The 18,482-nt window shown below is 43.1% G+C and overlaps 1 protein-coding gene across 21 annotated transcripts in view; it reads left to right on the forward strand.

Moving 5' to 3' along the window:
- The first annotated feature begins 327 nt into the window (after nucleotides 1-327).
- Nucleotides 328-18,482, forward strand: part of MYCBP2 (MYC binding protein 2) — a 201,492-nt gene continuing 183,337 nt past the window's right edge. For 13 of the 21 annotated variants that reach the window (XM_075045998.1, XM_075046001.1, XM_075045996.1 and 10 more), the window contains exon 1: nucleotides 352-1,065. In XM_075045998.1, coding sequence (XP_074902099.1) covers nucleotides 776-1,065 — 290 coding nt within the window. In that variant the 5' untranslated portion in view covers nucleotides 352-775. Of the gene's footprint in view, nucleotides 1,066-18,482 lie in introns of all 21 variants that reach the window. The other 8 variants (XM_075045994.1, XM_075045995.1, XM_075045997.1 and 5 more) reach the window with 3 other exon arrangements.

The raw sequence follows: 18,482 nt of genomic DNA on the forward strand, positions 1-18,482 counted from the left end.
GGCTGCGACGGCCGTCCTCGCCAAAACCGGGACTCCCTCTGCGTCTGGTCCAGACGCAGCGGGACGCCCAAGTAAAACGAGACAGAGAGGCGTGCGCTCTCAGCGGGGCGAAGGACGAGCTCCCCGCGAAGCCCGCACCACCTCAGAGCCTCTCAGCGGCCACCGCGCCCCGCGCCGCAGGTGCTGCCGCTCGCTCGGCCCCGGATTTCCCGGGGGCCGCGCTGTGGTGGGAGGAGGAGGGGGGCCGGGCCGGGCGGCGCATGCGCCCGCCGGCCAGGCTGGCGGCGGGAGGTAGGTGGGGCCGGGGCGGCTGTGCGGAGAGAGGGCGGTGGCGCCGCTGAGGAGAAACTCCGGAGGGGAAGCGGCAGCCGCTGGCCTCCGCCCCCCCGCCTCCACCCCCCCCCACCCCGTAGCGGGAAGGGGGAAGCGTAGCGGCCGGCCCCCGCTCCCCCCCGCCCCTCACGTCCCGGCGGCACACGATCTTGCCCAGAGCTCAGCGCGCCCGCCGGCGGGAGGGAGCGGCGGCCGGCGCTGCGCCCGGGGCGGAGGGCGAGCGGGCGGGCGGGGCCCCCGGCCGCCGCCTGAGGGGAGGAGAGGGGTGTTCCCGCACCCCCCGGCCCCGGCGCGGGTGGATGAGCAGCCTCGGGGGCGGCGGCGGCGGCGGCTTTTGCGGCCTCTCCATGGCTGGGCCCCGGCGGTGAAGGCAGCGGGAGCCGCCTGTGTCCGCCTGGCGCCGGGAGGCAGCGCAGCCACCAGGGGGCGGGAGGGGAGGGGGATGAGCGCCGCAGCCGCCGCCGCCTCTGCGGGAGCCGCCGTCGCCGCCTGCACCGGGGCCGAGGGCGGCTTCTTCTTCTTTTACAGCGGCTCCGGTCCGGCGGGGCCCATGGGGCCCGAAGAGGGCTCGGCCGGCGGGCTGGGAGCCCTGCCCGGCGCCCTGGCGCCGCCGTCGCTGGGCTGCCGGAGCCGCTACCAGCTGCTGCTCTCCGGGAAGGCCCTGGCCGACAGATACCGGAAGATCTACACGGCGGCGCTGAGCGACCGGGAGCTGGGGAGCCACCCGGGCAGGTAACGCGCGCCGAGCTCCCTCCCGGGCGAGAAGGGTGGCCCCCGGCGGCCGCCGCCCCCCCTCCTGTCGCCGGCTGGGAGCGGCCCTTTCCCCGGCGGCTGCCGCCGGCCCCGTGCGCGCACCTTCCCCCCGGCGGCGGCACGCCTCTTCTCCCCGGGCCGCCGCCCTCCTCTTCCTCTCCGATGGCCCCCTCGCCCGGCAGTGCGGGTGCCCCCGCTGCCTCTGCCATGTGGCCGCCGCCGGGCCCCTGGGGACGGAGGGGGCGGTGATGTAACCCGGCGGCTCGGCTGCCCAGGTGCCACCCCCCTCCCCGCCGCCCGGGCCCTGCCGCTAGCTTGGCCGGCGTTACCGTGCAGATGGCGCTGCCACCTCCCTTTCCCGGGGCCCGGGGGGGAGTTACCTGTGCCCGCTCCCCTCCCCCAGCGCGGAGGCCGGGGGCTCCGTCACGCCCTTGTGGCGGAGGCTTAGCAATGTAAAAGGCCCCGCTCCGCCCGTCCTTCCGCGGCCGCCTGGGGGGGATGCATGAGCGTTTCCTCACGGTGTCCATGTTGAGACCTCGGGCCAGACCTCGCTCCGGCCGGGGCCTGTCGCGCCACTGAAGCGGGCTGGACCCCGCGGTCTCTGCCTGCTGCGCAGGGTACCCGCCGATCCCGCCGGCGGGGCCGCCCGAGCCAGGGACCTTGGCGCTTTGCCGTGCGCCGGAGCGGCCTTGAGCTGCCCTGCCTTATTTTCCCTTCTCTTTCGGGCGATCTCTTCCCCGGCCGCCTCGCGGGCGGCCTCGGTATCTGGAGGGAGGCTGCGTCCTGGGCAGCGCTTTTCCGGGGGGGAGCCGGGGGGTTGGGAGAGGTGTGCCGCCCCCACCCGCTCCCTGAGTGTGCGTGTCCGTGTCCGTGCGTGTCGTCCGTCCCCCCCCCCGCCCCGGCGGATGGTGCACCTCGGGGCTCCCTTTCCCGCCGGCAGCTGCCGGTCCTGCCGGCCGGCCCTCCGTCCCCGGTCCGCCGCAGGGTGCCTGTTGCTCCTGCCGCTTTTCGCCCGGGGTGCCTCGCCTCCCCCACCCCCCCCAACCTGGGCGCGCGCGGTCCTTCTGACAGGCGAGGCGGGGCGGCGGGCCTCGCGCGTGGCCGCCGCGGCCGTTACCCCGCAGCCCCGGGCCGGGCGGCGGAGGCGAGGGCGGGGTGCCCCGGCCGGAGCCCCGGCCTGGCGGCGGCTGCTCTATGTGAGGGGGGCGAGGGGCGGGCTCCCCCACCGTGCCCGGGCGCTCCCCCATTGTTTCCCGGCGGAGGCCGCCGAGGATGCGGATGACACGAAACCCGCACCTTCCTGTGTTCTCTCTCAGCCGCTGCTGGCCTTGAGCTGTGCCGTGGGTGGGCTGGTCGTGAGGAGAGCTTTGAGTTGCTGTTGTTTCTCAAGTTTGTAAACGGCTGTAAAGCACTAGGTGGTTGGCTGCTTCGGTTTGGGGTTTTGGGTTTGGTTTGTTTTTTTTTTTTTCAGTCTGACTGGAACAGTAAGGCTTATTTCCCACACCACCCCCCAGAAAGGTTGTGTCTAGGAGTGGAATTAACATAAGAAACTAAAAGGATAACATAACTTTCCCAATGTGCTTATGGCAAGTGCTGGAAACGTGGACCGTTAACACTGGCATTCGACATCTTTGCCATGACTGAGTTCTTGCCGGAGTATATGACAGGGAAACCATAATTATTTCTTCCTCTATGTAGACCTGTGAGTGTTTTCATACCCCATATATTCCTCATTTCAGTGCTCATGCTTTTCCCTTTAAATCTTCTTTTCCTACTGTTACAGCTTTGTCTCATTCAGTCCTGGGACTGCAGGTGCTAAGTATAAGGAAACTACTAAATGCAAGGAAATCAGCTGTGCAATTGCTTCATGGTGTTCAGATATTTGTCTGAATCTTGCCTTAATGTGTCTGTATTTTTTTAAAGTTGTAGTTCTGAATTCATTGTGTTCTCCATGTTTTTTGGTTTCAAGATAATTCAACTGGTATCTTTTCTACTTACAACTGTAGAAAATATTAGCTTTTGGTGGCTGTAAATGTTAATGTTTCCTTTAACTGATGTTCTTAAAATAATTACTTTTAACTCCAAGAGACCATAGATTGCATTCTTCTGGGTTCTATTTCTTCTTAGCACATTCTTATGAGAATACCAGTTAAAAGAAACAGTGACATTTGCAGTTACTGTATGTCTTTATTCTTGAAGGCTAGATTTAGTCATGTACCTTGCCTACATTGTGTCATCTTAGAGCAAATCAAAGAAGCCAGACTCCTCATACAGAGTAAGCAGGTAATGTTAAGCTATTGGCAAGTACATGTCAGCTAGTTAATACTGGTGAATACAGCCAATGTCTACTGTAGGACTTTTGAGAGGAGGAGTATTTAGTAATCAGCTAGTTGCCCCGCTACCTCTTGGTACTCGCCCTGAACATCTCACGCATCAGACTAGTGGCAGCCAAGGTACTGCTCATGATCTCCACCCTTTCTCCATATTAGTGTCAAAATATTGCAATTTAAGGTTTGAGAACTTCATCCACCAGGGAGTCTTAAACAGACAAAAATAGTAAAAAAAATTACAAGCACTTTCTAAAGAGGTGCTTTAAAGTGATTTGTGACTGCATCTAGTTTCTAGAGTAGATAACAGTGCCAGATAAATTAATTGGAGGTTAAGATAATACAGTTTATAACAAGAGTCTTAACTTGATTTTTATCTATGTGGAAAATCTGAAGCCTCTTAATCTGTCAGTAAAAATGTTTGTGACCAGAAGAATATCTTGAAGTAGCTTAAAAAACGAAACAGATTGGTTTATGAACATTAAAAAAATTCTTCCTGTGCTCCAAGAAGACTAATTTGAAGAATGATAGTGCAACCTACTTGCAATATGTCGACGTAGAATTTTTGCTTCAAGTCTGCAAAATTGTACTCTACGCTTCACATGGCATGACCAACGCCTGCCTCACTGAGTGGTTTTATTCCAAACCTGCCTTTAATGCTTATGAAGAACTAGAAGGCAGTATGAAAATCTATGTGCGTAGATAAGGAAATTAAACATTGTGGTGATTATCTGAAAGTCACAAGATTAATATCACATTTGCAAGGTGTTTGTGCTGGCTGTCATCTGAAAGTGATGAATATCATGTGTTGAGTAGGATGCAGTAATTGGCTGTGAAACAGAATTAGCAGTGCTTTGCATTTCCTCATGTGATACTGGCTGTGGTGTCATGAACGCTTCAGTCTCCAAAGGAGACTGTTCGGTTGGCGTGCTTGTTCCCCCTGCCACGTTGACATAATCATTTATATAGTCTCTTGCAGTAACAGATTAGAGACTCACTCTGGGTTAAAATTAACTTGGCAAAAATGGTTTGTTGTAATCCAGACTAATTCCCTGATCTGGCTCACCTTGTGATTGTGCTTGTGACAGCGTGAGGCGAAGGGTTGCACAAAGATCTATGTACAGAGAGGTGGGAGCAGAGAAACTGCTGTTTTTGTCACCAGTGCCAGCGTAATAATTTTATGAAAGGAAACAGAAAGAAGAATCTAATCCTGCAATTTAACATGCAATCATTTTTGCTCAGATAACAAAATTAAGAATCTGTTACAGTGCTACTAGCGGTGGGAAATTTACTTGTCAAGTCAAGATGGGTTTGGAAGATAAATCTACTCTGAGTGTGCCTAGTTTGTAGTCTCTGCTTTGTGGCTACTGAAATATATGAAAATTACTAATAATGGCATAATGGTTAGTGTAGCCATGAAAGTTTGTAAAACACTAGTATGAAGTATGAGCCTCTTCAGAGGGCAAGTAAAAACTTCATGTTGTTGGAGTGTTCTCTCATATGCTGGGTTCTGAGTAGATGGAACTGGCAGTCTGCTTTGTTACTGAAGTAATGTAAGTTGTTAACTGCTTTCAGTCCTGAAGCTTTGCATTTGCAAAGTAAGGTATTTCTGATTTTTCACTTTTTTGCTGTCTTCAAAGGTACAGTTTTTCTGTTGTGTAACTTAATCCTAAGAAACATCCCTGTCCAGCTGAATTGCTGCTTTTATCTCTTGTGCATCTCAGGGTTTTCCCTGAACAGTCAGTACCTTTACTCTTCTTTTACCTATGTATGTACTACCAGAAGTATCAGGCTCAGTGTGTTCTTTGGCTTTGCCAAATATGGATAGATATACAAATTTGTAATGGCTTTAGTGTGGCCTGTTTTGTAATGAAAATGTTCACTACAGAATTTTGACTAACTTGAAATTTTAATATTACAATAACAATATACTCTAAAAATGGCATGAATTTCATACTCATGTCAAAGTGTTTTTCATCTGTTTCACAGCTTATCAAGTGATCTTTTTAGTAAAGATCATCATATCTTTTTTTTTTTGTCTCTAGGATATCAACTCAGCAACTGTAAAAGTAACATCATGCAGATCCAAGAATCATTTCTGAATAGGTTCTTTGGTTCCATTTGCACTTTAAATTACTTGTGAGTGCTGTGTCTGGATTTCTGTAGTAACATTAGGTATCAGAGATGCAGCAGTATTTATTGAATAGTCAATATTGAAAATTTGTTATGCTCCTTACTGAAGGTAGCCATCCTGCGGAGCTTGTCAGGTGCTTAATTTGTTTGCTTCATAAAGTTCAGTAGAAACATTCTATCAATTAGTTTAAAAACATTAACCATTTGAAAATAAAGTGCTTTTGGGGGGTTACTTTTTTTTTTCTCCATTACTTTGTTGCTAAAGTTGCCTCTTTTAACTTGTATTCTTCAGAGGTGAAAAGCTTCTGTTTGTATTGTGGGGACAAAATCCCCAAACAAATCTAATGTTGTGAAGTGGCTTGATTGAGTTCAAGGAGAATTTCAGTGATGACTGGAATGTATGATTTCTGCCATTAACCAGAAATCAGATGGCTGAAGAAGAGGCAGCCAACTTTCTCTCATTTTACGGTGATTTTTTTCTACTGGATGATAAAAGAAATTTTTGGAAGTAGGCCAGCTCATCCACACTGGAGAAAATTGATCATTAGGTTAGTCTTTAGGCTTTTTGAAGTTGACACAAAGTCTTCCCTTATGCTCCTTATGCTCAGTGATGCAGTGCTTACTTGGCCCTGGGATGTTTCAAGTATATATTTTAAAATTTATTGGAGAAACACTACTGAAGCATTTCACCTTTGCACTGCCAAGTTACTAAAGAATTTGTAGAAACCGTGTTTAGTAAATTTAGATATATGAAATTTGTGTTTAATTGTTGGTACGCCAGAAAGTGTTAATTTCTTCAGATCTAAAGCCTTTACAAAAGCTGTAAGCTGTTTGTTGTTTGGGACTTGATGCTTTTTAAAAATGAAATTATAATTGCAGATAGTTTGGAAGCATTCATTTGATTGAGAGAATAAAGGTTATATACATAAAGACTTAACAAAATGATAGCGGTGTTTCTTGTGAAGTATTATGCATTACGTATTATGTTTTCCTGCTTATTCCTGTGAAAAGGTTTGCTCTCTAGGTCCCTTCCAACTGAAATATTCTATTATATTTTTCAATTCTTATGTTTTGTAAATGTCATTTAAAAAAAAAATTAAGTAAGCCTTTATGTAAACTTAAAACTTTATTTTATTGGAAAATTGATGTGCTGTTGAGTCTTATATTAAGCTAACCTGTGCCTCAGAAAAGCTGATGAAAGTTGCTGTTGCTGTCTGCTGTAGGCTTTAGCTGCAGTATAGTAATGTTTTAATACTATATTGTGCTGTTGGTTAATAGGGATTAACTGATGACTAAACTAGTGTATTTTTACTTGTCTTCTTTACCTTATATTCTGATAAGGAAAACAGTTCTACATAATAGTTCTTTCAAAAATCTGTAGTAGTTGCTTAGTCTAACATGGATTGTATTTGTGCAACGTTAGCGTAGAAAACATAATAATAGAAGCTGGAAAGCAGCTAATAATATTATGTTAAGAGGCTTAAGATGTTTATTTGTGTGCTTATACATAAAAATAATATAATTTATATAAATGATTTGAAAAATTAAGAAAACTAGAATCCATGAGAATATTCAGGTTTTATGGGCTGATGGAAATGCATTTCCTTTTCGTAAAAATAGAGGCTGAAGTAGACTCAGAAGCCTAGTGATGTTAAAAAGACACCTTTGTCTTTTGTAGTCATGTATCCTTCTGCTCCTTCATTTACAAGTTAAGTGTGTAGTTTGGAGAGGAATTAGTGCATGTAAGAGAATCACATTGTGTGATTTTTATTTTCTCTTCCCCTTCCCCCCCACCCCCCGCTGTTATTTGTCTTGGATTACAAAATAATACTATGTGGAACCTTTTGCTCTTCAGTTAAAAGTTCAGTTATAGGCCAAACTGGAATTGAACAGAAGTTACAAAAAGCTGTTAAGCTATTTTTTGTTAGCTATGAGAGTGTGTCAAGTAGCAGCAGCTACGATGTTTGTACTGTTAAATAGTGACATTCTGAATGTTCACTGGTGGAGAAGATTGCCATGTTCTCCACATAATCAGTTTGTTATTGAAACATTTGTATTGGGTACCTAACTATTCAGATGTAATATTTCGGCCATTATTGGTTAGGCCTTTCTAGTTTTCATATGGTAATTGTCTCAGGAAGTGTCTTTTTAGTAAGGTAAATAATAAAGACAGCAGATTATTGCCTCTTTTTCAATTCCCATTACCTGCTCTTGGGTTTTGGCATTCTTGTAGATGCTTTTCAAGCACAGGTAAAAGCCTTATGTCGTTTTCCTTTATTGCTAGAGTAGTCCTTGATGTTTGATGTTCTCTTGATATTGTTGCCATCTTTGAGGATCTTGGCTGCTCAGCCCAGTTCCTAAATACCATATTTAATGTGTTTTAAACTTTTAAAATAATTTATCCTTTCTGAACATCAGCTTGGGGATTACTGATGAGAATATCTGTGGGAATATGATTGTACGTGTTGGTATCTATACAATGGCAAAGTTCTTAATAGTGGTAACACGTCTGGTTCAAGTATTAGCATTATACATTTAGTAATTAAATCTATATGAGGTCATTGCAAGAATTTTTTGGTTTTTTTTCCCCTGTGGATAATGAAGTCTCTTCCACTTTAAACTAGCAAACATTGTCTGAATATTCTGCTGAAGTTCACAAGAATTTGGAATTTTGCTGTGCAAACATAAGTAAATACAACCCCTAAGTGGGATAGGAGAGAAATCAGCATATTAGATTTGCAATGATTGTGGTTCGTTCTGCTTAATATTTTAACTTATTTCAGAATGGCTACAGCTGGTAATTTGAGAAATAATCAAACTTATTTTTGCATAACTGAAATTGGGCTTTGCTTCCATTTTTTTAAAGTCTGATTTCTGGTTCTCAGTAATCTTCAGACTTTCTGATCTGTGTCCCCCTGGGATTCTTACATGTACTGATTGGAAACCATCTGTGTGTATGTTCTATTTTTTTTTCCTTTTATGTTGTTGGTTTGTGGTGGGTTTTTTGGATGTTCTTTTTTGTTTTTAAACTGAGAGGAAATGCCAGTTAAAGTTTCAGTTTTTATTACGCTGTCTGCTCTGGCATGCTGATGGTCTGTTAGGTGGCAAATAGAAGCAGTTAAAGTTAGGCTGGAGCAATTTAAGAAGTTGCCATTCCTTACTGCCAGCTGTGTTAAATGTAGTAAACGTGCTTCCTGCATACTTAAAAACTTGATGTTAAATTTGTGTTTCTGCTATATTAACCATCAGTTGTGGGGGTTTGGTTTTGGTTTTCCTCCCATATTATGACCTTCCTCCTGTCCAAAATATTTTGAAGATGTTTCTTTAGTAAATTTTTCTCCTGTCATGTGATTACATATGTTTCACCAAACCCATAATTTAAAGACTATTTATGTCTTTATAGAAAGCACATACGGCATATCAGTAATACAGTCTTTGGTACTGAAGTACTTCGTGCAAACTGTTTTCCACATCCTTAGTTTACTTAGGAAACTTGATACCTTGCAGCATCTCTTTAAATACATGGTTGCATGTTTGTCTTTTTCTTTTTACCTTGCTTGCCATAAACACTGCTTCACACTGAGGTGCTGGTTGAAATAGTTGTCTTATAATTAACTAAAGTTTTTATATTGTAAACATACTCTTTCACAGCTAATCTTCCCCAGTGGTCTTTCACAGGCAGTTCCTACCATTGTGCCCCTCCAAAGGAACACTAGCAATTGGCACATTGCCGTAAATGACTGCATTAAGGTATATGGTTTCTGTACATTTAGCTCTAATGTTTCATTTGTTATGAAGCATATTAATAAGCTTAATATGCTTTTTCTTAGTAGCCAGTATTTCGTAGTAAATAGCATGTTATAGCTCATTGCCTCCCTTCAGACTGATGAATATGTTGATGAACTTAATTAGTTTTTATTGTTGTAACTGAATGATACTTCTTTCTTTGCATCTAGTATATCTATGACTACTTTGGCCTGAGAATACTGTGAGGTTTTTTCTTTTCTCTTGTTATTAATTTAATAAATCTAAATCTATACCAGTTGTACACCTTAGAAAAGAAACAAAAATTCAGCTTCCTTGTCACCACATAAAGCTGGAGCCCTCTGGTTAGATTAGTGCCGTTCCTTCTTTTCATTTTCTTCCCTTAACTTTCCTTGACTTGTGTTCCCAAGCATAATTGTCTAAGGTAATGGTTTTTGGACTGAGGTTTGTGAACTGTTGGAAAATGCTTTATAGATTCTATGAAATGGTGTTGTGGTTTTATCCCAGTAGGCAGCTAAGTACCACACAGCTGCTTGGTCACTCCTGCTGCCAGTGGGATGGGGGAGACAGATGGAGGAATAGAAGAGTGAAAACTTATGGATTGACATAAAGAGAGTTTAATAGGTAAAGCAAAACCTGTGTGCACAAGCAAAGCAAAAAAAGGAAGTAATTCACTACTTCCAATCAGCAGGCCAATGTTTAACCATCTCCAGGAAAGCAGGGCACCATCATGCATAATGGTAACTTGGGAAGACAAGCCCCATACCTGTGAATGTCCTCCCCTTCCTTCTTCTTCCCCCAGGTTCATATGCTGAACATGACATCATATGGTATGGGATATCCCTTTGGTCAGTTGGGGTCGGCTGTCGCCTCCCAACTTCTTGTGCAGCCCAAGCCCACTCACTGGCGGGGTGGTGTGAGAAGCAGAAAAGGCCTTGCTTGACTCTCTGCAAGCACTGCTCAGCAACAGCTAAAGCATAGGTGTGTCATCAACACTGTTTCCATCACAAATCAAAACTGCAAGCACCATACAAGCTACTCTGAAGAAAATTAACTCTGTCCTAGCAAAAGCCAATACAAAGAGAAAGTAAGATAAGGTAAAAAAGTAGAAGCCTGTTGTTTGTAGTTTAAATTCTTTAGAATGATCCAAACCGCTACTGAAAAATTTTATGTTTGCAAATGAAAATAATTGGAAGCCTCTTTTCTAACTTTTGCTGCAGTGCCATAGTATTTAAATTATTTTGGTCATGATCTCTGTCAGTCTGGAAAAATGTCTAGCTAAGAGTTTTAACCTTAACAGGGTTAAAACTTGTTGCAGTTGATAACATCACTCATTTTTTCTATGGCTGAGCCTTTAAGCTGACTGTCTTTATACAGATCTGCAGCCAGCCATTTACATTACATTCAGATGAACTTGTTCTTAAATAAATACCTTATTCTCCTGTGTTTATTATTTCAGCTGCTTCTTTCTTATTCTGGTTGTTTCACAATGAGTTGTGTATTGTGACTTATGACTCGCCTCTTATCTGGTTTTGTCTTTCCTTTCCCACTAGCCAATGCATTATTCTAACAGATGTGCTCATACATCTTCATTGCACTTGTATGTTTTCAGAGTAGTCATGTCTCTAATACATTTCTCTTTGAAGAGAATCAATCAATTATTAGAGAATCAATCAATCAATTCTCTATCCCATTTTATTTCTAGAATATACTGTTATATGGAGTAGACCACTGACAGCTGTAAACTGGTGAGTTTTCAGTTGTTTGCACTAGGTGGTTGTGTCTTCTGCTATTCAGTGAAGACAGTGTAGAATGTATTTGGTTTGCTTGCAATAGTAATCACTCTAAGGATATTATACTGTCATTAACCACTCATCATGTGCTTTTTCTGAACAAGTACAGTTCTTCCTAAACTTCATGGAGCATCTTCACTAAATTAAAACTCTGCTGGTATGATTCTATGTAAGATAGCTTTGTATGCACTTTGGTTTTGGTGGTTGCATTTAGATAGGAAAGTGGCCAAAGGTGTGGATTTTGTCATCTTTGCTATGGTTGAATGACTCTGGGTTGGGTTTTTTTGTTTGGTTGGGTTTTTTGTTTTGTTTTAATAAAAAAGAATCCTAAAAATGTTTGTTAAGGGTAAGAGGTATAGAAATATTTGAGGTAGAATATTTACCTTGCATGTGTTCTTATAGATCTAATTTCATAGATAACATTGCAGCAAATAAAGAAAAATCAGATAATTGCAGAAAAAAATTACATCTGTCAGTGGTTTTACTGAGAGACCATTCTCTTTGTGTGGACAATACTTTGTAGGGGTGCTTTCTTGTGTGTTCTCTTTGTTTATATGAGATAGATTTATGCTGTTTCAGAAGCCTTTTCAGTTATAAAAGGGATCCAGATACTGTTTTTAACTTTTACACTTTTGTCATGGTTAAATGAAAATCAGATCCATTTTACTTGTGTAGTTGGATTTTAATTTCATTTATAGAACCTGCACTATTTACATTTCAGACTGTATTGGAGAGGCCTTAGGATATTCTAGTAGCTGGAATAACCCCTTTCTTAAGCCTTCAAAATTTTGGTTTAAAAAAAGAAGAAAAAGCTAGTTGTTTAAAAAGATGATGTGATAGTAAAGATAATACAGATTGATGTCATAGGCTGGAAAAATAGTTCTGAGTTATGAAACTAGTCATGATTAAAAAGATGTGCAATTTCAGCTCACAAACAGTAGCATGTTAAAGCCCCAACTGAACAATCAAGTAGTAAGATGGTCTTTTTCTTCTGGAACAGAGTGTGCAGAGAGGAGTTCCAGACCATAGTAATGTGGCTGTTAGTCTTACCCATCTTCCAGATGTTTGATGTCTTAACTATACATAGCTCTATATTCCTCCCCAGGCAGTGTTGTCTCAAATCCCTCAGTTTCCTTTTGGTTTGAGTTTTCTTAACCTTTCCTTTTCAGGTGCCTTAGAAGCCCAATATAGCCTGTCCTACTAGTCTGCCTCTGTTTTCCTCTAAGCCTGTCTTAATTGGATTGCAGTTGGTGTTCCCTACCCTGATTTATGGATTTAGGTGACAGGATTTTGATGATTTTTTCCATTTGTAGATATACTGCTTAAGCCCTGACTTGCCTTTTATATTGGCATGGATGAAAATTCACATCAGAATGCTTGATTAATAATTCAAAGAAGATAGCGCATAAGCTGGTAATGGTTTGGAGGGCATACACGTGGCTGTTAGAATGACAGTTGAACTATTTCCCAATTTATTAAAAATCAGAGCTCCTCAAGCATTAGATCTTAGGCTTACTAAATGAAGATTATATCAATAATTAGAAATATTTCAGGTCATCTGAGGATAATATTGTCATTGTTGACAATAAAAAAATACAAAGCTTTTATTATTTGGGAAAAAATTGATTGTGCTGTCTAGTGTTGTTTTGAGATCTGCCTAAGTTGAGAACTGGCTGAATGAGTGGATCTAGAGGTTTGCGATCAGTGACACAAAGTCCAACTGGGGGCAAGTCATCAGTTGTGTACCCTAGGAGCTGATACTGAGGCCAATACTGTTTAGCATCTTCATTAATGACCTGGATGCTGGGACAGAGTGCACCCTCAGCAAGTTCACAGATGGTACAAAACTGGGAGGAGTTGCTCATACATCACAAGGTTGTATATTCATTCAGAGGGATCTGGACAGGCTGGAGAATTGGGCTGAGAGAAATTGCATGAAGGTGCAACAAGGGGAAATGCAGAATCCTGCATTAGCGGAGGAATAAACCCAGGGGAGCTGACCAGCTGGAAGACAGCTCTGCGGAGAAATAGCTTGGCATACTGGTGGACAACAATCTGACTGTGTGCCAGCAATGTACTGCCATGGCAAAGAAGGCAGGCAGCCTCCTGGGCTGGGTTAGGAAGAGTGTTGCCAGCAGGTTGAAGGAGGTGCGCTCTGCTCAGCACTGGTGAGGCTTGAGCAGGAGGTTTCATAGAATTGGTCACAGAGTCACAGAATGGTTGAGGTTGGAAGGGACCTGTGGAGTTCATATGGTCCACCCCTTCTGCTCAAGTAGGGCCACCTGGAGCTGGTTGCCCAGGTCCATGTCCAGATGGTTTTGAATATCATCAAGGATGGAGACTCCACAACCTTGCTGGGCAACCTGTGCTAGTGCTTAGTCACCCTCACAGTAAAAAAAAAGTGATATCTCAAGAGATATCCAGGATGCTGTTGGCATTCTTGGCCACCTGGGCACACTGCTGGCTCATATTCAGGTGACTGTTGACCAACACCCCCAGGTTCTTTTCTGCCAGGCAGCTTTCCAGCCACTCTTCCCCAAGCCTGTAGCGGTGTATGGGGTTGTTGTGACCCAGGTGCAGGACCTGGCACTTGGCCTTGTTGAACCTCATACAGTTGGCCTCAGCCCATCGATCCAGCCTGTCTGGATCCCTCTGTAGAGCCTTTCTACCTTCAAGCAGATCAGTACTCCCACCCAACTTGGTGTTGTCTGCAAACTTCCTGAGGGTGCACTCGATCCCCTCGTCCAGATCATTGATAAAGATATTAAGCAAAACTGGCCCTAATAATGAGCCCTGGGGAACACCACTTGTAACCGGCCACCAACTGGATTTAACTCCATTCACCACCACTCTTTGGGCCTGGCCATCCAGACAGTTTTTTACCCAGTGAAGAGTATGCTTTTCCAAGTCATGAGCAGCCAGTTTCTCCAGGAGAATGCTGTGGGAAATGGTGTCAGAGGCTTTACTAAAGTCCAGGTAAACAATATCCATAGCCTTTCCCTCATCCACTAAACAGATCACCTTGTCATAGAAGGAGATCAGGTTAGGCGAGCAGGACCTGCATTTTATAAACGCATGGTGACTCGGCCTGATCATCTGATTGTCCTGTATGTGCTGCATGATGGCACTCAAGATGATCTGCTCCATAACCTTCCCTGGCACCGAGGTCAGACTGACAGGCCTGTAGTTCCTCAGATCCTCCTTCTGGCCTTCTTGTAGATGGGCATCACGTTTGCTAACCTCCAGTCAACTGGGACCTCCTTGGTTAGCCAGAACTCCTGATAAATGATGGAAAGTGGCTTGGGGAGTATGTCTGCCAGTTTCCTCAATATCCTTAGGCAGATCCCATCTGGCCACATAGACTTGTGTGTGTCCAAGTGGTGTAGCATGTTGCTAACCTTTTCCCCTTGGATTATGGGGGCTTCATTCTGTTCCCTGTCCCTGTCTTCCAGCTAAGGGGGCGGGGTATCCCAAGAACAACTGGTCTTACTTTTAAAGACTGAGGCAAAGACGGCATTAAGTACCTCAGCCTTTTCCTCAATCCTTTGTCGCTGTGTTTCCCCATGCATCCAGTAAAGGGTGGAGATTCTCCTTAGCCCTGCTTTTGTTGTTAGTATATTTACAGAAACATGATTGGACCTCCATGCTATAGCTCAATAGAAGTAAAGGGAATACAGGGGAACTGAAAAGGTAGCAACAGGTGCAGTTTTAAATAAGTTAAAGCTACATATTTTTCCTAACATTCTTGTAGGAAGAGCTGCATGTTTAGAAGATCTGTGTCATTTATTACTTAAGAGTATATTTTAGCTGTTTTAAGGTCTTTTGAGTCTTGCTGGGGTAGTGGGTGAGTATCTAGGGGCAATTAGTCCACAGTTTGGGGATATTAGTCCAAAAATCCTGACTTTCCTCTTCTGCAACCTGTCTTCCGCTTTTTTTTTGGTTTTTGTTTTGCTAGAAAATATCATATTCAAACTTCTAGTGTATCACAACAGGCAAAAATATGGTCTGTGAGCCAACTGCCATGCAACTGAGCTACTTTGGCTGTGATTTTGGCAGAAGCAGTAACTGTAATTTTTCCTAACCTGCCTGCAACTGTGCAAAGAGGAAGGGAAGGTCAAGCAACTGCTTCATGGAGGTATTTGTCATTAAGTACTTCACAGACCAAGTGTTACCTTGTCAGAAATATTCTCAAACCGAAGGATACTAACCAGTGTTAGCAAAAGCCATTTTTTCTGAAGAGTTCTGTAGATTTTGTTGCCAAGTTACAGTGAAAGGGTTTAGATTAGTGTATTTATTTTTTCAGAAATATACATTCTTGGATTTTTTTTCTATTTCTATTTGTGATTTGTAAGGTAAAAATTCAGGATCAGTTTATGATGGAAGTATATGGCATATTGTATACTCTGTGTGCATGTATATTTCATAAAGCTTGCTAATACTTAGTTTTGCATTACACCAAGAGAGTTTGTGTATCTGTATGATACATATTTGTGCATCAGGTTTCAGCTCATATATGAGTATTTTATTCCCTGTCAACTATATTATGGCAAGCCCTTTTGGGAACTTGATAGGTATTATTCTAGGTGATATGAAAAATGAAGCATTAAAATGCTTTTGGAACTACTGTTTGTAAACAGACCTTTTGTTTATCAAGACAAGAAGAGATAGGGGGTTTTGAGTGGTATTTATTTTCCTTCTTTATTCTTGCAGTCTGCTGATACTGTCCCCATGATTGAAAGCACGTTGGATATTTCAGTAGTAGAAGGAATGATTAGCTGTAGCTACTTAGTCATCAAAGCGAGGTATCTGCAAAGGCAAAAATTAAAGCAAAGAAAGCCTTAGGAAAGTTCAGTTGTGGGTACTTTAGGGCAACCTCTAAACATTATAAAACATTTGCTGAGTCCAGTTGCCTTGAACCACTTTCACACTAATTGGTAGATTTGTGTTGGAGGGAGTTAGATGGAGTAACCCACAAGTAAGTTAAGGACAGAATTAGGAGTTCAGTAGTATAGATTGGACCTGGTACTTGAGCCATTTTCTGAGCTTCTCTTATTTTACAGTTACAGATACAATCTTAAAGCACCTACCCTTAAGTGACACATTCTGTATGCCAACTTTATAGAAGGCATATAATGTTTTGATTACACGACTTGTTTACTTTGAGTTGCTTTATGGGGTGTGTTGTAAGGCAGTTTCTCATTGTAGATACTTAGGATTCTTGGTAGCTGAAATAACAGTAGTGCAGAGAGCACACTGAGGTTGGAGAAATCAAGGGGGATTTTTATTGCAAGGACACTTAATGCATAGCTAAATATGGGAGGCTTTGTACGTGGAGACTCTTAAGAGAAGTAGTTGCTTTCAAGAAAAAGTATTCCTCCAGTTCGTAGAAGTAAGGCTGCTTAAGATTGTAGTTTCTGTAAATGAGGAGAGGTATCAAAGTAAGGAATATGCAAGACAAGCAGCAACTTTGATATGTTTTGCAATATTCAGTGTTTGCATTTTGCCACTGGTGCCTCTTCATCTCCTTGCCAATATCCAGACTCCACATATTTTTCTTGCTATTTAGTTCTCTGGTCATAAAATCTCTTCTCTATCTGTTGATTAGGCCACTAAAGCTCTGCCCACTTCCTTTGTTTTGTTTCTTATCATTGTCAGGTCCTTCATGTGAGCCATTGCTTGTTTGTCCCAAACTTTTGTTGAACTTTCTCTTTCCTTTGTTTTTCCTTTGGCTTTATGTTTGCTAGATGCTTTTCAGTTGTTAACAGCAAGTCTGGATGCCCTGTAAAATAAGATTAAAGAGCAACTTCTTTCTTGCAATAAGGGAGGAAATATGGTCCCACAATTTTGAGATCTCCTCAGATCTTCTGATCAGCCTTGATAACCCTTTTTTCTTTAGTATTCCCTTTCCTGTATTTTGAAGCCCTTGTAGTTCTACTTCTGTAGCAACAAGACAGTGAATGGTAATTGTTTAGCTGACAAGTGCACTGGTGTTTATCAGCTGTTTCTCCTTTATTGTATTTGATATTAAGATGCCTTGAAACTAGATTACAAATTAACAGCTGTTTTGGAGCACTTTGGAGGATGGAGTAAATGGCATAGGAGATAGGGAAGCCCGGCAGAGGCTGTGATTCCTTTAATATCTCTCCATAATGGCTCTACCCTTCATCTGTGTGATCACATGTCAGATAATCTATCTACTTACAGAAGGTAAGGAAAAAACCTCAAAATGCACATTGTTGTACTTCATCAGAAGAGTACCTCCTGGTTTTCTGCATGGCTGAAAATTCTGATGCAGATCTGTTAGAAAAAGTAGCTCTGCCTTATAGTAAGTTAAAACAATTGCAATCAGTGATGAAGGCAAAAATAGAGAAAGAATAAGCTAGAAAGTAGTTAGGTATTTTCACAAGTATGATGAAATTCCCCCTTAGAGTGGTTGGAAAAAGTCCCTGAGGCAATTTTAGAGCTATTAGGAATTACCTTGGAGAATTCATAGAAGATATATAAGGTTCTAGAAGACCAGTAAAAACCAAACTGGTAAACAGTGCCTGACTAAAAAAAGGATAAAGAAGGACTCAAGATACTCTAGTACAGTTTCTGTTGACTACGTTTCTAAAAGTACTGGAAAAGTTATATGTTCTATAAATGAAGATGATAAATTAGACACAGAATGGATTTATGATGAGGCCTGTCTGGGAAATTTAATACTTAGCCACTGTTAACAATTGTCTAAAACTTGGTTTTTTGGTTGGTTTTTTTTTTTCCAAAAAAATACAGAAAATAATTCGCGTCTCACCAAAAGAAATCTTAAGTGCTAAGCTTGTTCTAAAATCAGATGATGATTGAGTTTGGACCCAGTGCCACATAGTCTGTACTTCAACCCAGAGCTTGCTCTGAACTGAACCAAACCTTAGAATATCTTGTTACAGCAGATCAGCTATACCAGAGCTCTACTTCTAGCCTTGAGCCTGCACCAAGAAGCATGGGCTGATCTTCAAGCAGATGCAAGTGAGAAAAGCTCATGTTGTCCCTGTTGTCTCATTGGCTGGACTGTAGCCTTCCTCAGGTGATATTTTCGAGTGTGTTGCCTTCCACCTGTCAGTTTGGCTGTGCCTGTTCTAGACAGAACTACTGTAAAGTGGATTTAAAACTACAAAGACGACAACCCTGGAGAGGTGCTGTGGAATGGCTAGCTGTCAAGGGGGAAGCATGGGAGAAGAGGTAGTAGCTCTTGTCCTGCATCTGGATCTGTCCTAGGTCCTGAACTGTTCAATCTCATCATTGACAATTTCGGTGTTGGAATTGAGATTGTAGATGAAAAAGTTCATAGAGGATGCAAAACTGTGAAAGATTACAGATACACAGAAGATAATAATCTCAG

This window comes from Buteo buteo, chromosome 14, assembly GCF_964188355.1.
Source record: "Buteo buteo chromosome 14, bButBut1.hap1.1, whole genome shotgun sequence".
Classification (NCBI taxonomy): Eukaryota; Metazoa; Chordata; class Aves; order Accipitriformes; family Accipitridae; genus Buteo; species Buteo buteo.